The sequence below is a fragment of the Conger conger genome, chromosome 3, assembly GCF_963514075.1.
Source record: "Conger conger chromosome 3, fConCon1.1, whole genome shotgun sequence".
Classification (NCBI taxonomy): Eukaryota; Metazoa; Chordata; class Actinopteri; order Anguilliformes; family Congridae; genus Conger; species Conger conger.
Genome location: NC_083762.1, coordinates 53,258,463 through 53,277,661, shown reverse-complemented (window position 1 = coordinate 53,277,661; position 19,199 = coordinate 53,258,463). Strand labels below are relative to the sequence as shown.

Here is a 19,199-nt window from a genome sequence, read left to right as displayed (position 1 = left end):
ACAAAAACTATAGTAGCAAAGGGGGGCCACAGCAATTATTTATGGCGTCCAGAATTCCTAGCTACACTTTCATTCATTCATTCATTCATTCATTCATTCATTCATTCATTATCCTAACCCGCAGGGTCGCAGGGGGGCTGGAGCCTATCCCAGCATACATTGGGCGAAAGGCAGGAATACACCCTGGACAGGTCGCCAGTCCATCGCAGGGCACACACACCATTCACTCACACACTCATACCCACGGGCAATTTACTCTCCAATCAGCCTAACCTGCATGTCTTTGGACTGTGTGAAGAAACCGGAGTACCCGGAGGAAACCCACGCAAACACAGGGAGAACATGCAAACTCCACACAGAGAGGCCACGGCCGACGGGGATTCGAACCCAGGACCTCCTTGCTTTGAGGCGGCAGTGCTACCCACTGCATCTTCAATGCCGCCCCTAGCTACACCTCCTGATCATAAATGCAAACGAAGGAGGCAAGCAGGCCTGGGAAGTCCGCCTGTGTCTAAGAAAGCTTTGTTCTGGCTCAGAAGACCCAATTAAAGACGCCATCTTATCTTAAGACTTCACCTTTATCCCTTTCCTGAAATAATACCTCTATTCAGTGACTATTACTGTAGTATTCACACTAAAGACACATGATGGAAAACGCTAGTTATGGATGTAACAGTGGTTCTATGAATCCCGGATGATCGCCAGAGGCAGTGCATCAGCACTGGATTTATCACCGCGCTGGAGCCGTGCAGGTCGAGAATTAAAATACCAACGAATGTCATCACATGACGTATGACGCGGTAAGTCCTGAACCGCTGTCATACAACAGTCTACCTCTGGAATCTTCTTGTCGATTTTGAGTGATACGGACCGTGCCAGAGGCAGTGCATAAGCACGGGATAACTAATACCAACGAGGTCATGAGGAATAGGACATACCCCACAAGGTTGCGGAGGACGTCACTGGTAGAATCACAGACCGCACATGCAGGCATGCGATGTTGACCTTGTAGAACTTTGAAAATGTGCAGGGTGAAGTCCAGGTCGCCGCTGCACATATGTCAGACAGGGGAACCCCCTTAAATGCTACCCAAGATGCAGCAGCATGTCTGGAAGTGGCATTTTACCGCCCCCAGCATGTGTGTAAGCCCAAGTAATGTAATTCAAATTCAATGTGATAGCCGCTGTTTAGTCAGGGCTGTACCTCTGTTCTTGCTGGCATAGAAGATAAAGACGCTCACAGCAACCGTTGCGCCCATATAGCAACGAAGGGAACGAACAGGGTTCCTCTGCTCCCCACTTTCCATATGGATGCTGACTTGCCTTCATCAAGGAAGTGCTGAAGTAAACGCAGCACTGTTGGAACCCCAGAGTATACGGGATCCACAGCCTGATTCACACACCAAAAGGAAAAATGTCTCCAGTGGCATGCATACAGCAACCTGGTAGAAGGGGCTCTGTCTTGCAATATTATTCCCACCACTGACTGTTCAGTCTAACAGCAGGGGTTCAGGCCCTGTAACGGCCACACCTATAGCTGTAGACGGTCCGGGTCCGGATGTCAAACCTGACCATCCATCTGCAAAAGTAGGTCCCGTTTTGAGGGGAGCCGCTATGGTTCCATAGAAGTTCCACCAATATTGAGAACCATGGCCTGGCTGGCCACCAAGGGGGTTGCTAGCTTCAGAGAATCCAGTCGTCCACCTGACTTGGGAGACAAGTAAGCTTTCATGATGCCTGAGTCCAGTGACATGCCGATGAATAAGAAGGACTGGCTGGGACAGAGCAACTCTTTTCGAAATGAAGACCCAAGCTCTCTACATGGTTCAGTAAGAGAAGGAGGAGACGAGTGTTCCGCATCGCTTGTTCTTGTGACTGGGCACAAATGAGCCAGTCATTGAGGCAAGGCAGGACTTTCAGTCCAGCGGACTGGACATGTGACAGGGCAGCTTTTTTTTTACCTGGTAAACACGCAGGGTGCCAGGGAGAGCACCGCAAACTGATATGTCCAACGCCTGAAGGCACTGTCTGTGTTCTTTCGCAATTGGAAGATGAATACAAGTGTTCTTCAAGTTGATGTATGTCAACCAATACCCCATCACCACAACCTGATTCAGGGGCAGTGCGGCTGGTTCTCAGGAGCAGCAGCAGGGCGGCGACTGGGAGCATGGGTATGCTGATCTCTAGCTCTGCAAGCATCAGAGCGGTGGGTTAACTGTCTGGCTGCAAAGTGCTGTGCCCGGATTCTGCTTTGGTGGGCCACTGGTCGGTGGTGCAGTGAGGTGGGTGCCTGACATCCGTTGTGGTGGTGACGACGTTGGCATTCCAAAAGGTGAGCTCTGCTGAGTTGGAACGTGGCCCTCTCTCGACTTGGCTACTTGGACTCGGCCACTTGGGCTCGCCTTTCAAGAGACACTGCAGTTGCAGAGCCGAAGACTTGACCAGAAACCAGCGGAAGGTCCCCAGGTTGGTTTTGTACACTTCTGGCAAGCAAGATCGAGCCAGCCAATCAGGAGCAAAGGCGAGTTCTGCAATGTCATCGGCACAGCCCACCACAATGTAATTAATTACAATGTAATGTAATTAAAAGTGTATGTAATTAAATGCTAGTATATACCGGTTTTTCCGACTTACCAAGACTTAGACAAGATTTCATTTTCGCGCATTCACTAGCTTGGTTTCCATGTTAGCATAACGTGTTTGCTTAGCATAAAGACTTGAAACCTATAGGAGCCAGTAGCCTTCTTCAAATGGAAGAAATCGTCTTATTTACATTTTACAGTTACGGTCATGCTGGTCTGTGTGTATGCGCACATGCAGGCAGGCAGTGTACTCCTACTTGGGGGTTGGGGCATTGGCCGCCTGCAGGAAAATGGTAAAATATGTCCCAACCAATATTAAAATAAAACCTACTCTATACCCTTATTCGAACATGTCCCAGGTCACTGAACCGCTAAAAACTATTAGCAAAAACAAGAACACTAGACCCATGGTGGCTCAGCTACATAACAACAAAGGCAAAAGGCTCTTCCAACTGCTGTTTTAAAAGAAGCAGTTCAAATGCACAAACCTGGCTTGCTTTCGTTGTCAACAAAACGTGTTGTAATTTCGCTCCCTCCCCTTTGGGATGTGTTTTTAACTATTAATTACACACATGGGCAAATAAAGGTGCACGGCTATCCGTAAGTGACCACAGGCGGTAATCATAACAACGGAGGCGTTGAATCCTTAAAGGGTCAATAATGCACGGCGAGGCGGGTCTTTACCTCACTGAGGTCAGCGATGGTCAGGTTCATTCCTGCCAGCTGCTTCCACACGGGCTCAGCCAGGTTGAGGCTCAGGGGGCTTCCAGTGCGAATGGCGATGCCCAGGAGCACACCTGCAGAGATGGGACAAGGTTAGTGATCGCGACAGTACCTCCACTCCTGAGAAATCCCACATTTTCCCCCCGTAATCCACAAATTTCAGCATTATCTGATGGGAGTGAGACTGTTGGGGGGATGGCTTGTTAATTTGCTGTCAGTTAAACTGTGAAACGCAGTTTGCGCGGAATGCTGTTAAATCAGGCTACAGTATGAGGTCAGCCATTTTGTTTTTGCTGTAGCCAGTTACACACAGGATACATTCCGTAAACTCAAAATTTGTGCAGAATTTAGGGTTATCAGTGGCCTCGCTGTATGCTGGAGAAGGATAAAAGCTGCGGTGAAGAAGTCTCTCCGATTCTGATCCGTCAGCCAACACTGTGTATTCTCCCGAGCCTATTACAAGGGATTGTAAGCAAATGAACAGCTAATGTCTTGCATGTGTAATGACTTAAGAGGTTTGCCTGAGTCCAAGGGGGGAATTTGAACCCTGGCCTCTCACTCACACCAAACAAACGCATTAACAGTCAGCTAAAGGCGAAATTTCTCCTAGCCAAGGGCAACAACGTTATTTATTTGAGGGTGTTGTCATGGTAACCTACTACGGCCTTCGCTTTACCGCACTTCCCAGCACTGAGCTAGCTGAGCTAACCCCGCTGCACGTGTACCTGTGTTCAACTTACAAAACAACACGTTGGAATTTCCTACAAATTTCGCCATTAACCCTTTCAGTCCCAAGATATACCTTATCAAACAATCAAAATGACTGCTATACTATTAAAACCCTATTGAATGTTCTCAACCTACTCAATTTTCTCAAACAAAGACAAAGCCCATTGGTATTTGGGTGGAGCCATCTCTTATTGGGCTTGGGACTAAAAGGGACTAACATGGCATGTGTTCTGTGAGTGGGTTCACCTAAGAAGCGGAACATGTTCATGTGGAGGGGCGACTTGGCGGCGGGGTTGAGCAGGAAGCAGTCTCGGTTGGCCCCGGACTCGTCGCGGCCGTTGGGAGTGACAATGAGCAGTGGGGTGAGGCCGTTCTGCAGCTCCTCGCACATCTCTGCGATCGACTCGCTGTAGCCTCCTCCACAGTCATCCACCGACTCGCCTGGGGCCACACACACACGCGCACACACACGCACGCACACACGCGCACATTTTAAATAAAATGTTTGCATTTGCCAAAAGCCTCAAATGACAGCAAATTAAATTGATCAGCCGGCACTCCATCAAGGTGTACCAGCACAGATCTTTGACAACAGTAATAGCCCTGTTTATGTCTACTGTACAAACATGTACTTGCCACAAGCCTGAAAATAATGAAATCTTGGAGGAGCTCGCATGATTCATAAGTTAGCATTGTGTCTCCCCATATCAAGTCTATGGACAATTTGAACATTTTCAGGTCTCATTCAAATAGAATAAAGTCTACAGCCATGAAATTATAAAAAGCACACTTCTCAAACTGACCAACAGAAAGAGCAGCCTTGTGTTGGGATCTGTTAAATTAAATGAAGATATTTTTGCACCAAAAAAAGTAAAACTTTTAATCTAATACATGGTAATGTACCCAAACACCAAAATAAGTTATTTGGCAAAAACTGTTTGGCATTGAGAAATGGCAGAGACATTGATGCACAAAGATCTGTTTTCCTGAGAGAGGTAACCGCATACCCTAGTCAGTGTAATGTAGAAAGCTGAAAGGTGTAGGGGGAGTTTTGGTGAGACTGCAGTGGAGACCTAAAGGAGGCGTTCAGACGTACCAACAAACTTGACCTTCCACACACGGTGTGGGAGGAGCAGGCTGTCCGGACTGAAGGAGCTCATCTTCGCGCACATCTGACCGAAAACGGACTTGGTCCCATCTGGGCCGGCAAGACCCCCTTTACTCCGGGAACGCTTAACCTGGAGGGGGCGAGGGGGTCAGCAGGATTAGGGCACTCCACACCAGTGACTGAAGAAAAATATGGACCAAGTTACACCAGCCACTGACTATCCATGGGCTAGGGAAAAGCGTTTTGAAGCCTGGGAAGTCCATGTTTACCGGAGCCGCCACTTAGAACCAGACACTACGCAGTAGGGAAGTCAATGTTGCTCCTCAACTAGGCATATTAGAGAGCGTAATCTGTCCCAGATTCATCCACAAAGTATTGCTGTGTAATCCTTATTTTATAATATAATCTTAATGTAACATACGTATGTGAAAACTATGACTAGACCACATCGTATTTGTTGAAACCAAATCATTTCTATAGTGATATGAAACAAAAAAAAAAAAACTTTTTTTTAAAAATAAAGGGAAACCACTATCCAGTCATCCATATGCGCGAAAAAGACAAAAGGCTTGATTTTTTTTCCAATATAATTTTGTTGACAGTTAACGCGCTATGTTGTTAGTGCAAGATAACGTTGACCGAATTGATGGCGTATGTTCAGTGTGAATAGAATCTTTGATAGTGTAGCATGAGCTTGCATATTCATTTCTAACAGTGATAAGGCCACTTCAACTGCAACTACTTCATAGCCGGGAATAATTAGAGTGCATTTACAGGGAAATGCACAGCCCTCCAGCCAATCAGAAATTAGTATTTAACCAAGCCGTGGTATAACAACCTATTATTCACAACGATTCTGTTCACACAAAAAAATGGATATAGGAATTTTTATTTATCTTTTGTATCAGAGGGAAAGTTCATTAAAAGACATATTTTTGAATGCATTCTCTTCTGCGTTTCAGGACCATGAAAATGAAAAAAGGGGTGAGGGGGTGGTGGTGGTTAGAGGTTCATACAAAGAGCGTGCCTACAAAAACGACTGAATCAAGGTGTGAAACCACAACCTCTATTTGGGAATAAACAAATAAAGCAATCCTTGGGGTTCAAACAGTTGCCAATCACAGAGACTGTCTGATGCAACAGTGATTTTCAGTCAATCTTTCATTATAATGTGTATATGACTGTGTGCGTGCCTGTCTGTGTATGAGCATGAATGCGTGTGTAAATGCGTGTGTAACAGGAGTGCACCTGTATTCTGTTGAGCTCTACCACAGGCCCGTGCTGCCGGTCCCTGACCATGGTAGCCTGCACCACCTTACGGAACGCCGCTTCCTGTAACAGAGAGGAAACGCATCAGCTCCCTGAGAGGAGTGGAGAGAGCCACCGGCATCATTTTTCACTGAGGAACAAAAACAGGCCAGCCTGTACCGGGCACTTTGGGTAGACACTCCAGGGACCGCAAATATACAATTCCTCAGTCTTCATTTCAATATTTCACTCAATTCCGGGCACATTACACAGAAACCTGCTCTCACATACAGTACACAAACCCACCACTTCCTCTGGAGATATAATCTTGTCCTCAGCTTCTTGCTTTCGATGCATACTAGGTGGACTTCTAAGCAAAGCCATTGAGAGTGCGCATATGCGTGTTTACTTAGAGTGCATTTCGCATATAGTCGATATATGCTTACCATTTATACTTCCTGTATTTATACAGCAAATGCATGTTATACTGTAAAAGGATACTGTTCTTGTGCTACATGCATGTATTCAGTGAGTGGATGTGTGTATGTCTGTGTGCTGCTGGGTGCGTGCCAGCGCTTGAGCGTGTGTGAGTGAGCATGTATGAGAGAGCTGCTCACTTTTCCCAGGGAGATGAGGACCTCCCAAGTGTGTGTGTGAGGGTGTGTTTGAGCGTGTGAGGGTGTGTTTGAGCACGTGTGAGGGTGTGTTTGTGCACGTGTGAGGGTGTGTTTGTGCACGTGTGAGGGTGTGTTTGTGCACGTGTGAGAGTGTGTTTGTGCACGTGTGAGGGTGTGTTTGTGCACGTGTGAGCGTGTGTTTGTGCACGTGTGAGCGAGTGTTTGAGCGTGTGTTTGTGCACGTGTGAGCGAGTGTTTGAGCACTCACTTTTACCTGTGACATGAGGATGCCCTGGAGTGTGTGTGCATTTCACCGTGTGTGTGTGAGTGAGTGTTTGAGCACTGCTCACTTTTCCCTGTGAGATGAGGATGCCTCGGAGCGTGTCGAAGCCCACAGAGGGGCCCTGTCCCGTGTGGCCCAGCCGGCCCTCCAGGTGGAACATGGGGATGCAGGGGCAGAAGAGCTCGGAGATGTGGTGCAGCAGCAGGAGCCTGTTCCTCAGAGCGATGATGGGGATCTCCTGCAGGTGGTTATACTCCATGGGAACCTGGGAAACGGCAACAGGCTTCAGTCACACACAATCCAATCACAGAACTGCAAAAGTTTCCGTTATGTGCCTAACCTCCATAACGAGAGCTGACCTTGTTCAATAGCTATAAATAAATAAATAAACAAACAAGCAAACATCAGTCTCAAATCATAATGTAGCAGTGTATACATTACCTGATATAACACATTGACGAGCCATTCAACGCTCCTTGAGTAAAGTGACGGAGCGGAAGGGAGTGAACGAGCGGGCGCACCTGTGAGGGGAGCCGGCCGGCGTTGGCGGGTTTGCTGGTGGACCAGGAGAGGGTGTGCGCGGAGCCACACGCCACGCGGTTGATCTTCTTCCCCTGCAGCGCGGCCACCAGCCGCGGCCTCTGGATGGCGTTGGTGGTGCCGTCTCCCAGCTGGCCCTCGTCGTTGTCCCCCCACGTGTACACCTCGCCTGAGCCCAACGAGAAAACGGTCACGACTACATTACAGGGTAGAGGCGGATGCTCTTATCCACAACGACGTGCATAACCATCACCAAGTACGCTGAAAGACCCTAGAGTATGGGGTGCGCAACTCGAGGGCCAGTCTGCGTACTGGTTTTCGTTCCAACCAGTTACCTTGTTTTTAATTTGCTGACAGCACTGTAAATTACCCTGGTTCAAGTCCGCAGCCGACACTCACACGTCAGACAAAATATGATTGAGTCAATTAATGAATGAATTAAGACCAGAAGCTGGCACAAAATCCAGAAACGCATCGGCCCTTTTTGTACACCTTGTTGTGTTATATAAGACTAAAAATATTGCGAGTAAATATGAGGTAAGTCAGTGATTTCAAGATTTTCCAATTAAATAAGAAAGTTTCACTTGTCAAGCAAATGTTAACTTATTCAAATGCATAATTGTTTGGGATTTAAATACTTTTTTGTGCTCAACTAATCTACCGAACCAAGAGGACCAGAAGGCGAGGTTTGTCCTCTTTAAGAGGATTTCATAGGTTGCTCTCGGTTCATATTTAGAAATGTGCCTCTACCTTACAGTTCCAATAGAGCAGACAAGCTTGGCAGCAAACTAGTGTAGAAAACTTTTTGAATCAAAAACAATTACGTATTCGACCCAGGTCTGCCGCACTGTGAAAAACACCCAGCGCTCGAAACAGGGAAACACCGAAGAGGGCAGTCATGCTGAATTTAAAAGGCTTCCCCCAGTGCCAATTTCTTATTCAGTCACCGTAGAGAAAGGAATGGTTTATGGGATGCATTCTTAAGAGCTCGCCCAAACTGGCCTCGGGTAATCAAGAAAAAGTGTGTGTGTGTGAGGGGGGAAATCACTCAGATAATGATTTTTATAAACGGTTTCAATCCAAACTGTTCGAGAGGAGGAATAAAAAAAATTAATGCATTCTGCGAAAATAAAACCGCTCTTCCTTGGCAAATGGAAATCTTTCAAATCCATCTACTTATTTAAAATAAAACTAATTAAAAAAAAAATGTAAAAAATGATAAAATGTTTACGGTTTACAACCCTGGAATACGGCTGAGCATCGGTTGGATGTGCCAGATAAACACAGATTACAGAACAAGTTTATTTTACTCATCATTGTAAACCATATCAGTGTCGTTTATATAAACATAAATGTCGTCCTAAATACATAACATAATATTGAGTTTTGCCATTATAGTTGCATATATTGGTGCAGAAAATATATGCAACTAAGGACTTAACATTTCCTCTCAAAGAAATCTGTACAGCAGAGTGGTTATTACAGGCCAGTGTATGGTGAGTTGTGGTCCCTAGGGTGTGCTGTTTTATCCTCCTCAGTACAGCAGGGTGGTTATTATAGGGCAGTGAGAGGAGAGAGGTGGTCTATAGGGGGCGCTGGTTTACCCTCCTCAGTACAGCAGGGTGGTTATTATAGGGCAGTGAGAGGAGAGAGGTGGTCTATAGGGGGCGCTGGTTTACCCTCCTCAGTACAGCAGGGTGGTTATTATAGGGCAGTGAGAGGAGAGAGGTGGTCTATAGGCGGCGCTGGTTTACCCTCCTCAGTACAGCAGGGTGGTTATTATAGGGCAGTGAGAGGAGAGAGGTGGTCTATAGGGGGCGCTGGTTTACCCTCCTCAGTACAGCAGGGTGGTTATTATAGGGCAGTGAGAGGAGAGAGGTGGTCTAAAGGGGGCACTGGTTTACCCTCCTCAGTACAGCAGGGTAGTTATGATAGAGGAGTGAGAGGAGAGAGGTGGTCTGTAGGGGGCGCTGTTTTACCCTCCTCAGTACAGCAGGGTGGTTATTATAGGCCAGTGAGAGGAGAGAGGTGGTCTGTATGGGGCGCTGTTTTACCCTCCTCAGTACAGCAGGGTGGTTATTATAGGCCAGTGAGAGGAGAGAGGTGGTCTGTAGGGGGCGCTGGTTTACCCTCCTCAGTACAGCAGGGTGGTTATTATAGGGCAGTGAGAGGAGAGAGGTGGTCTATAGGGGGCGCTGGTTTACCCTCCTCAGTACAGCAGGGTGGTTATTATAGGGCAGTGAGAGGAGAGAGGTGGTCTAAAGGGGGCACTGGTTTACCCTCCTCAGTACAGCAGGGTAGTTATGATAGAGGAGTGAGAGGAGAGAGGTGGTCTGTAGGGGGCGCTGTTTTACCCTCCTCAGTACAGCAGGGTGGTTATTATAGGCCAGTGAGAGGAGAGAGGTGGTCTGTATGGGGCACTGTTTTACCCTCCTCAGTACAGCAGGGTGGTTATTATAGGGCAGTGAGAGGAGAGAGGTGGTCTGTAGGGGGCGCTGTTTTACCCTCCTCAGTACAGCAGGGTGGTTATTATAGGCCAGTGAGAGGAGAGAGGTGGTCTGTATGGGGCGCTGTTTTACCCTCCTCAGTACAGCAGGGTGGTTATTATAGGGCAGTGAGAGGAGAGAGGTGGTCTGTAGGGGGCGCTGTTTTACCCTCCTCAGTACAGCAGGGTGGTTATTATAGGCCAGTGAGAGGAGAGAGGTGGTCTGTAGGGGGCGCTGGTTTACCCTCCTCAGTACAGCAGGGTGGTTATTAGAGGGCAGTGAGAGGAGAGAGGTGGTCTATAGGGGGCGCTGGTTTACCCTCCTCAGTACAGCAGGGTGGTTATTATAGGGCAGTGAGAGGAGAGAGGTGGTCTAAAGGGGGCACTGGTTTACCCTCCTCAGTACAGCAGGGTAGTTATGATAGAGGAGTGAGAGGAGAGAGGTGGTCTGTAGGGGGCGCTGTTTTACCCTCCTCAGTACAGCAGGGTGGTTATTATAGGCCAGTGAGAGGAGAGAGGTGGTCTGTATGGGGCGCTGTTTTACCCTCCTCAGTACAGCAGGGTGGTTATTATAGGGCAGTGAGAGGAGAGAGGTGGTCTGTAGGGGGCGCTGGTTTACCATCCTCCGTGCAGCAGACACAGTGCAGAGACCCTGTGGCGATGGCGATCACTTTCTTGCCCTGCAGGCCCTGGACCTGCCGGGGCCGGCGCACGTGATCGTCGGAGCCGTGGCCTAACCTGTGGTAGTCCCCCTTCCCCCTGAAAACACGCACACGCACACACGCACGCACACACACACGCACGCACACACACACATGATATCAGGTGTGGAAACTACACTTAAAACTTCATAGCAGTGAGGACAAGCTAGAATAGAACCAAACAGAACAATAATGCCTAATACCAATCCATTACAAATACAATGACATTACGCACATTAAATCAAAGGTCAAGAGTTGGCATGGTTCAACAGTAATGCTAGCCTGCTTGCTGGAGGCAAGTAAAACTGTTACGCCATTTGCCTGAACTAAGAGCAAAGCTAGAACAATGCTCTTATATGTCAGGGTAGGAAGCTAATCATAAACTTTTAGTGCTCACAAGCTTTTGGTTTCTGTTATCAACATAAAGTGTACACCCAGTGACCCCTTTAGATAGACCTGTAGACCAGCTTGTTAATGCAAATACGTAATCGGCCAATCATGCACTATCAACTCAATGCATAAAAGCATGCAGACATGGTGAAGAGGTTCAGCTGTTCTTCAGACCAAAGATCTAAATGGGGAAGAAATGTGATCTAAGTGACTTTGACAATGATTGTTGGTGCCAGACAGGTTTGAATATCTCAGAGTTCACCACCAATGCCTTTTAATAAATAAATGCAACTTTGGTCTAACAATGCCAGCAAGATGATTGGTTTCTTACCAGTGATATATATATTTAGGTAAGAACAAATATTACATAGATTAAAGAGTATTTTAAGACCGAAATAAGTGTCAACTTTTGTTTTATTGGCATTTTCCCAATTAGCAGTCGTTATCGTTGGAATACACTGGCTAAAGTTAGCTGACGTTTGTATCGCCTTGAACACACGTCTGCAGTCTCTGAGTTATAAGTCCCGTTCCCTTACCTAACCCCATCTCTCCTCTGAGGACAAGGCAGGTGTTTTAATATAAACACCCTGATCATGAGAATAAAGAGCTGAGCTCAGCTTTGTGGATATTAATATCACACAAGCAAACACCAGCTGTGAGAGGTCAGCGGGGGGAACAGAGTCAGCTTGAGCCAGCCAATCAGAAAGACACTCTCTGCAAATTCATCCTTTTCTTTCGCAGAGCTTCTGTTGCCTGCGTCACAACAAGGACGCAAGATGGGTGCCCTCGACTGGGTCGGTCGGTTGGTCGTTTGGACCAAAGAGGAAGAAAACCTTGCCGAACTGTTTGTGCGGGCACCCTACCGGGAAGGTGCGTGTGCGCATACCATGTGTAGACGGATCCGGACTTCGTGAGGGCCACTGAGAACTGGGAGCCGCACTCCACCTTGACCACCCCCAGGCCCGTGAGCGAGTCGATCTGCAGCCAGATCACAGGGAGACACAGCATGGGCCTCAGGCAGTGTGGCAGCGGAAGAGAGGAGAGGGGGATGAAAGGAGGGAGGGAAGTTGGGAGAGCTCCGAGCAGTAAAAAAGTAGGGTAGCCCTCCAGGCTTGATTGGCATTTTCTCTCCAGCGGCCAAAAAGTACACCCATGGAGACTTCTCAATGTGCCCCTGGAGCTCCTCCAATCACAAGATCACACCATCTCCTTCTGCACCAATGAGAGCAACTGCTTCTGCTTCATTACTGCCACTTTGATTGGCTGGGAGGACTTATCATTTATTACACAGCTATTGCTTGTCTTAGGAGGGAGCAAAAGAGAAGGAGAGATAGGGATCCAAAGAGAGAAAGGTAGAGAGCTGCAAAGAGATAGATACAGGGAGCGATCGATAAAGAAAGATACCAATACAGAGAGACTGACAGGCTCCTACCTTCATGGGGACCTTGCAGCCGTCGCTGCCCCCCCTTCCCAGTTTGCCGTAGTCTCCGTCCCCCCACGACCACACCATGTCATCGTCCGTCAAGCACAGCGTCTGCGCGTCCCCACTGCCGCAAGCCACATCGATCACCCTGTGACCCTGCAGGGCGTCCACCTGGAGCGCAGACAAACGAACGAGCAGACGTGCGTTCAAGACGGACCTTCATAGGTCTATTGGTACTTCATGCTCATATCTACTACTGAGAGCCACAGGCAGATTAGTCACAGCCCCTTGACGCGGCCTAATATCGCGGTTAGCATGTTAGCGTAGCCCGCACTCTCGTGGGAACGTGCGCTGACAGGCCCTCCTCAGGCGTGCTTTTGGAAAAGGCCACGGCTCCCACCGCAAATGCCATGCAGCCTCCCCCAGCCTCGCGCAGCAGGAATGCTAATTATTCCCCGGACGCTGCGTTCCCAAACACGTGCTTCTGCCTTCACGGTGAAACTGGAGTGCGCTACTGCTCCAGGCTGGAAATGGTATTCTGTGGTATTCTAGTCACAAGGGTACATTTCTGCAATTTACTTTCACGTGTGCGCGTCCGCAAATGCGGTTCAATGCTTGCGAGTGTTTATGTAGGTGTGTGTGTGTGTGTGTGTGTGTGTGTGTGCATGTGGACATAAGTGTAGATGCGTCAGTGAAGTACACACCAGTTTGGAGTTCAGCTGGTCTTTGCTGTGTGTATGTCTGTGTGTATGTGTATGCCTGTTTATTGCCTCTTGGCCAAGACAGCCTTGTAACAGAGATAAATATCTCAATGGAACTTTCCTGGTAAAATAAAGGCAATAAACCAAACAAAGCTGGCCATATAGTCTTGTGTCTACACACCAGTTTCATAGTGAGTTTGTCTTCACAGCGTGTATGCATATGTGAGATACATACCAGCTTCTGCGTGAGCTGGTCATCTATGTGTGTATATGTGTAATATGAGGTACACCCAAATTTTGGTTTGAGCTGGTCCTCACTATGCTTATATGTGATATAAACACCAGTTTTGCTTTGAGCTGGTCCTCACGATGCTTATATGTGAGATACACATCAGTTTTGGTTTGAGCTGGTCCTCACGATGCTTATATGCGAGATACACATCAGTTTTGGTTTGAGCTGGTCCTCACGATGCTTACATGTGAGATACACACCAGTTTTGGTTTGAGCTGGTCCTCACAATGCTTATATGTGAGATACACACCAGTTTTGCTTTGAGCTGGTCCTCACAATGCTTATGTGTGATATACACACCAGTTTTGCTTTGAGCTGGTCCTCACGATGCTTATATGTGATATACACACCAGTTTTGCTTTGAGCTGGTCCTCACGATGCTTATATGTGAGATACACATCAGTTTTGCTTTGAGCTGGTCCTCACGATGCTTATATGTGAGATACACATCAGTTTTGGTTTGAGCTGGTCCTCACAATGCTTATATGTGAGATACACACCAGTTTTGGTTTGAGCTGGTCCTCACAATGCTTATATGTGAGATACACACCAGTTTTGGTTTGAGCTGGTCCTCACTGTCTCCGTGCCCCAGGCGGCCGTACCGGCCCTTCCCCCAGGTGTACAGCTCTCCGCTGGCCGTGATGCAGGCGCTGTGAGCCCCTCCAGCTGCGATGTCCAGCACCTCCACACCCCGCAGGGACTCAATGACACGTGGCCGGTCACACGGGCTGCACACACACACACACACACACATCAAAACAAACCAGTCCTGTTGCAAATGTTCAATATCTGAGGGTAAACCCTCAAAATCACTCTTGTGCTCTGGATGAGGCTGATTTCTAGTCTTGCATGCATCTTGTTTTACATAATCTCCGGAACAGAATTCACACAGCAGGTGCTGAGTGAAAATCCAAGGACATTAAAGGGATAACAGCAGCACCTACAGGCTACCATCAGTACTGCACCATCACTAAAATGAGCACTAAGGGCAGACCTTAGTTATTTAAGGGGTGATTACATGAACAGAGATGTGTGCATCCTCTTGACAAGGGGGTTCTTTGCTTAAACTTAGTGTTATTTTTTTATTTATTGTTTTTGTTGTCTCTTCAGCACTGTACTCTTTTATCTTGCTGTTCTTACATTTATCATTCTATCAATGTTTATTTGAACACACAACTGCCTTTTGAATTATCTGTTTTTCTGACTTCAAGCACACAGTGTGAAATGCAGTGTGAAATGTATACGCATTACTTCCCCTTCTACTTAGAAGATTCAGTTTTCTGAATTTTACACAATCCTTACACAAAAAGCTTGTCTAGGGACAAGCAATGAAAAGCTATAAAAACAGGTACAATGCAATACATAATCATTTTAAACAGTCTGTCCCCATGAAATTAATAAAGGAGTATCCTGCAGGCCATGGTCAAACACGAAAAGCAATTGTATCGGACTGAAATACTTTTCTACGCTTCACTGAGCTTGTCAGGTGTATTGGAACCTATGAAATACTCTCAAAAAGTGCAAACCCCAAGTTCTGGGCCTCTAGGTTGGCTACAATTGTGCTAGGCAAGATCAAACGAGCAGAGAAAAGTAGGGAGGCTCCTGACCTGCGGTTGCCGTGGCCCAGTTTCCCGTCCTCAGCTTCTCCCCACGAGTACACCTCGCCCTCGGAGGACAAAGCCAGGCAGTGTTTTCCCCCGGAGTTAACAGCCACCTTCCTGATGAAGACGTGCTGGATGCTCTCCAGCAGGGTGGGAGTGGACACTGACTCCGTGCCCCCGATTCCCAGCCGCCCCCCGGCCCCATAGCCTGTAGCATACAGCTGAAGGGGAAAGAGGCATAGGCTAATCAGTGCTAATGCTATTACAAGAATAACCACACAGAGACTTCAAGGTTAATAATGAAGGCTAATTAATGCTAATGCTACCGTTATGGGAGTAACAATTAGCTAGCATTAAGACTACCATTCTTATGGGAGTAACAATGAGCTAGCATTAAAGCTACCATTCTTGTGGGAGTAACAATGAGCTAGCATTAACGCTAATTTGACGACATGTATCCAAGTGCTCGCAGCATGAACAATGTTCAAGGTTAATCAATGCTGCCAGTATTACACAACCCATGTAACTGTGAGTTCAAGTGGTATCAATAAGCAGTAAGAACTAAAGCTTATTTTAAAGACTGTACGAAGGTTTCTTCACTTCTCCTTCTGCAGGAACAACCAAATTTGCTCTCTTTGCTGCCATAGTGTGTGTGTGCGCGTTTGCATACAAAGCACTCGGCTCAGCAGAGCGTGAACAGCTGGTAAAAGATTCACAATCTCGGAAATAGAAGCAATCTCTCTCGGTTTGTCTCTCACACTAGGTTTTTTTCATTTTCTTTCCATTTTAGGCATTTAGCTGACGCACTTATCCGGAGCGACTTACAATGAAACTACTCCTGTCTGTCGCCCTCCCCCCCTCGCTCACCCATTCCCTCTCCCTTGCTCACTCCCTCCCTCCCTCCCAGGTATTTAGGATTCTTGTCTTACCCTGCTTATACATACACCTGTCTGCCGTTCATTCACTGAATGCTCAACTCTTGTGCTTTGTTTGCTGCTCCAACTATACTGTATAGTATGCAGGGTATGTTGTGATGCTGTGCTTGAACACATTTGTCATTGTTGAACTTGCACATTCGATATTTCTTCGTTGATTTAATGTTTGTTTTCATCGAGGACCACAATGGAAATAAGCGTTTTAATGAATACTTTTCTTGTGCTATCCTCTGGGGTCAAATATACATGTAGTGCCTTTATCATATATGTTTTTTTAAGGTGTTCATCTCAAACAAAATAAAAGCAAACACTCACTCCCTATCCCTTGCTTGCTCATTCCCTCTCTCCTACACTTGCTCTTTCTCTCTCCCTCTCGCTCACTCACTCCCTCCCTCCCTCACTCGATCGCTCACCCTCCCTTGTTCACTCCCTCCCTCCCTTGTTCACTCCCTCTCTCCCTCCCTCGCTCACCCTCCCTTGTTCACTCCCTCCCTCCCTTGTTCACTCCCTCCCTCCCTTGTTCACTCCCTCTCTCCCTCCCTCGCTCACCCTCCCTCGCTCACTCCCTCTGTCCCTCCCTTGCTCACCCTCCCTCCCTTGTTCACTCCCTCTCACTCCCTCTCTCCCTCGCTCACTCCCTCTCCCTCGCTTGCTCACCCTCCCTCCCTTGCGCACTCCCTCTCCCTTGCTCGCTCACCCTCTCTCTCCCTCTCCCCTGCTTGCTCACTCCCTCTCTCACTCTTTCTCTCCCCCTCTCCCTCTCGGCGTTAACGGTGTGTCACCACCCCGAGACGGCGGAGCGGCCTCACCTTCCCGTCGGCGGTGACGGCGAACAGCGTCTGCTCCCCTCCGATCAGCTGCACAGGCCGCAGCGTAGCCAGGGCCTCCGTGGGCGTGGGCACCTTGACCTTCGCCCCCTCAATGCCCCCCAGCTGACCCCTGTGGTTGTGCCCCCAGCCGTAGATCGTCCCGCTCCCTCCGGCAGACAGGGTCCAGTCGTCCGGACGCCTGGAGTGGGAGGCGGGGGAAAGAACATGACATCATATCCTGCGTCGGCTTAACGACATCACCGTGTACCAGCGCCATTCAACTGGAAGCTTGGGGACTAGATGCAATTCACCATGGATGCACAAGCTATTGCTCTTTTGCTCATTGAGAACAAAATAAGACCATTCATGTGAATCAGAAAATCGTAACTGTTGTATGCCCAGCAGACCTGGGTGAAATACGTCATGGTTTTCGATTCAAACACTTTTCAATGCTTTACCAGGCTTGTCTGGTGTATTGGAACCTAGAAGAGCAAATGCCACCTTCTCTCCCATCCTCTTAGTTGGTTCAAGGAGAATCGAGCACAGAATCCAAAACAATTACATAGCTGACGCAGGTTTGCTTTTAAATAATTAATTCTCGTTTTGGAAAGCCCTGGAATCACAGATATGGTTTGTCATGTAAAAGAAAACATGTTTTTAACTTAATGTTTTCCATCCGCTATATTGGTATGAGAGTGTAATTTTTGCATTCACCTGTAAGAAGGTTGCGTTGTTGACACTACGCCTGACCAACAGATGTACCTTTAATAATTGCCAAACTACATTCTGTCCATCAACCGTACTTGAATGCAAAACAATGACCTACTTAGCCCAGGTCAGCTCACAGGGCCTGCCTCGTACCTGTTCATCCACTGCACCAGCTGCTCGTCCTGCTCCCTCTTGAATATGTCATGGCTCTCGTGGAGAGCATTCATGTTCTCCAGGTCCGCCATCAGCTCACGGATCTTCTTGGCCACCTGGTGGAAGAAACGTGGAACTGCAACGAGGCGAGGTACAGCAGACAGTGCTGCATTCGATCAACATTAACGCTATTGAGGCTCTATTAAAATGCCAGAGTAGAGTCCCAATTAAAGTCTAAGGGTGATCGGGCTTTTGCTGTTAGGACGCCGGTTTGCCCTGGAAAAGCCTGGAAAACTCTTTGTCTTCCCTCAAATAATTTCTTATAACATGCTTTTATTAGACGACATTCCTTTAATCTTGTATATTTATTTCATTCTTGTTGAATGCTGCTTTTAGCTTGCTTTTGAGTCTATCATTGTTTATACCTTTGTGTGTGTGTTTTTGTACTTGTATTTTAATCCCTTTATTGTTTTCTATTATTCTGTGTAAAGCACTTTATAAATCGGTGCTGTAATAACAATACTTATAATTACGTTATTATTGATGTTGCTTTTCTTTTGCCGTGACAAAAATACATAAATACCTAAATTAATTTGATAAAACTCCATGTGAATAATAAGTACTCAGCATGAGCATATTTGTTTTTGTTTGCCTTAATAACAGCAACCAAGACCAAGCAACAGGGACCAAAGAAACCAGGAGAGGTGAGTCAACTGTATAATTACCTGCTGAGTGAAAAAACAAAAGCCAGGTTTACTTTTACATGGTTTTAAGTAAAAGTAAAGGACACATTTGTAATGAATCCACACAGTAATAAGATTGAAAAGCAGTTGCACTGAGAACAGGGGCTCATTCCAATCCCTTCCCTGCTCCACACAGCTGGAGAGGCTAGAGAAAGTAAAGACAGGGAAAATCGAGGAAAGGCAAATTGGACAAATGGAATGCCCTTGAATGCCTCAAACGTCAGTTCGACGCCATGTCAGTTACAGCCGTGGCAGATGGGGAGAGGTGGCTCCACAGGTCGATCATTTATACGTCAGACTCTCTGAAAAAATACTTCCACAAAGGATACGTTCATGTTTTCATGCTCAAAGAAAAGATTGGGAGTTCTTAACTTCTACTTCTAGCTCCTAGAAGGAACATTTAAGGGAATATCCGTAAGATGGCGGACC

General features: G+C 47.2%; 1 protein-coding gene across 6 annotated transcripts in view; it reads right to left on the bottom strand.

The window, feature by feature from the left end:
- herc2 (HECT and RLD domain containing E3 ubiquitin protein ligase 2) overlaps nt 1-19,199 on the bottom strand; it is a 118,817-nt gene that overhangs the window by 8,006 nt on the left and 91,612 nt on the right. For 5 of the 6 annotated variants that reach the window (XM_061235994.1, XM_061235993.1, XM_061235995.1 and 2 more), the window contains exons 78-90: nt 18,028-18,143; nt 17,167-17,365; nt 15,429-15,643; nt 14,372-14,549; nt 12,838-12,999; nt 12,292-12,383; nt 10,934-11,073; nt 7,811-7,998; nt 7,357-7,554; nt 6,390-6,473; nt 5,130-5,271; nt 4,280-4,474; nt 3,266-3,378 (exon numbers count right to left, since the gene is read on the bottom strand). In XM_061235994.1, coding sequence (XP_061091978.1) covers nt 3,266-3,378; nt 4,280-4,474; nt 5,130-5,271; nt 6,390-6,473; nt 7,357-7,554; nt 7,811-7,998; nt 10,934-11,073; nt 12,292-12,383; nt 12,838-12,999; nt 14,372-14,549; nt 15,429-15,643; nt 17,167-17,365; nt 18,028-18,143 — 2,022 coding nt within the window. The other variant, XM_061235999.1, reaches the window with a different exon arrangement.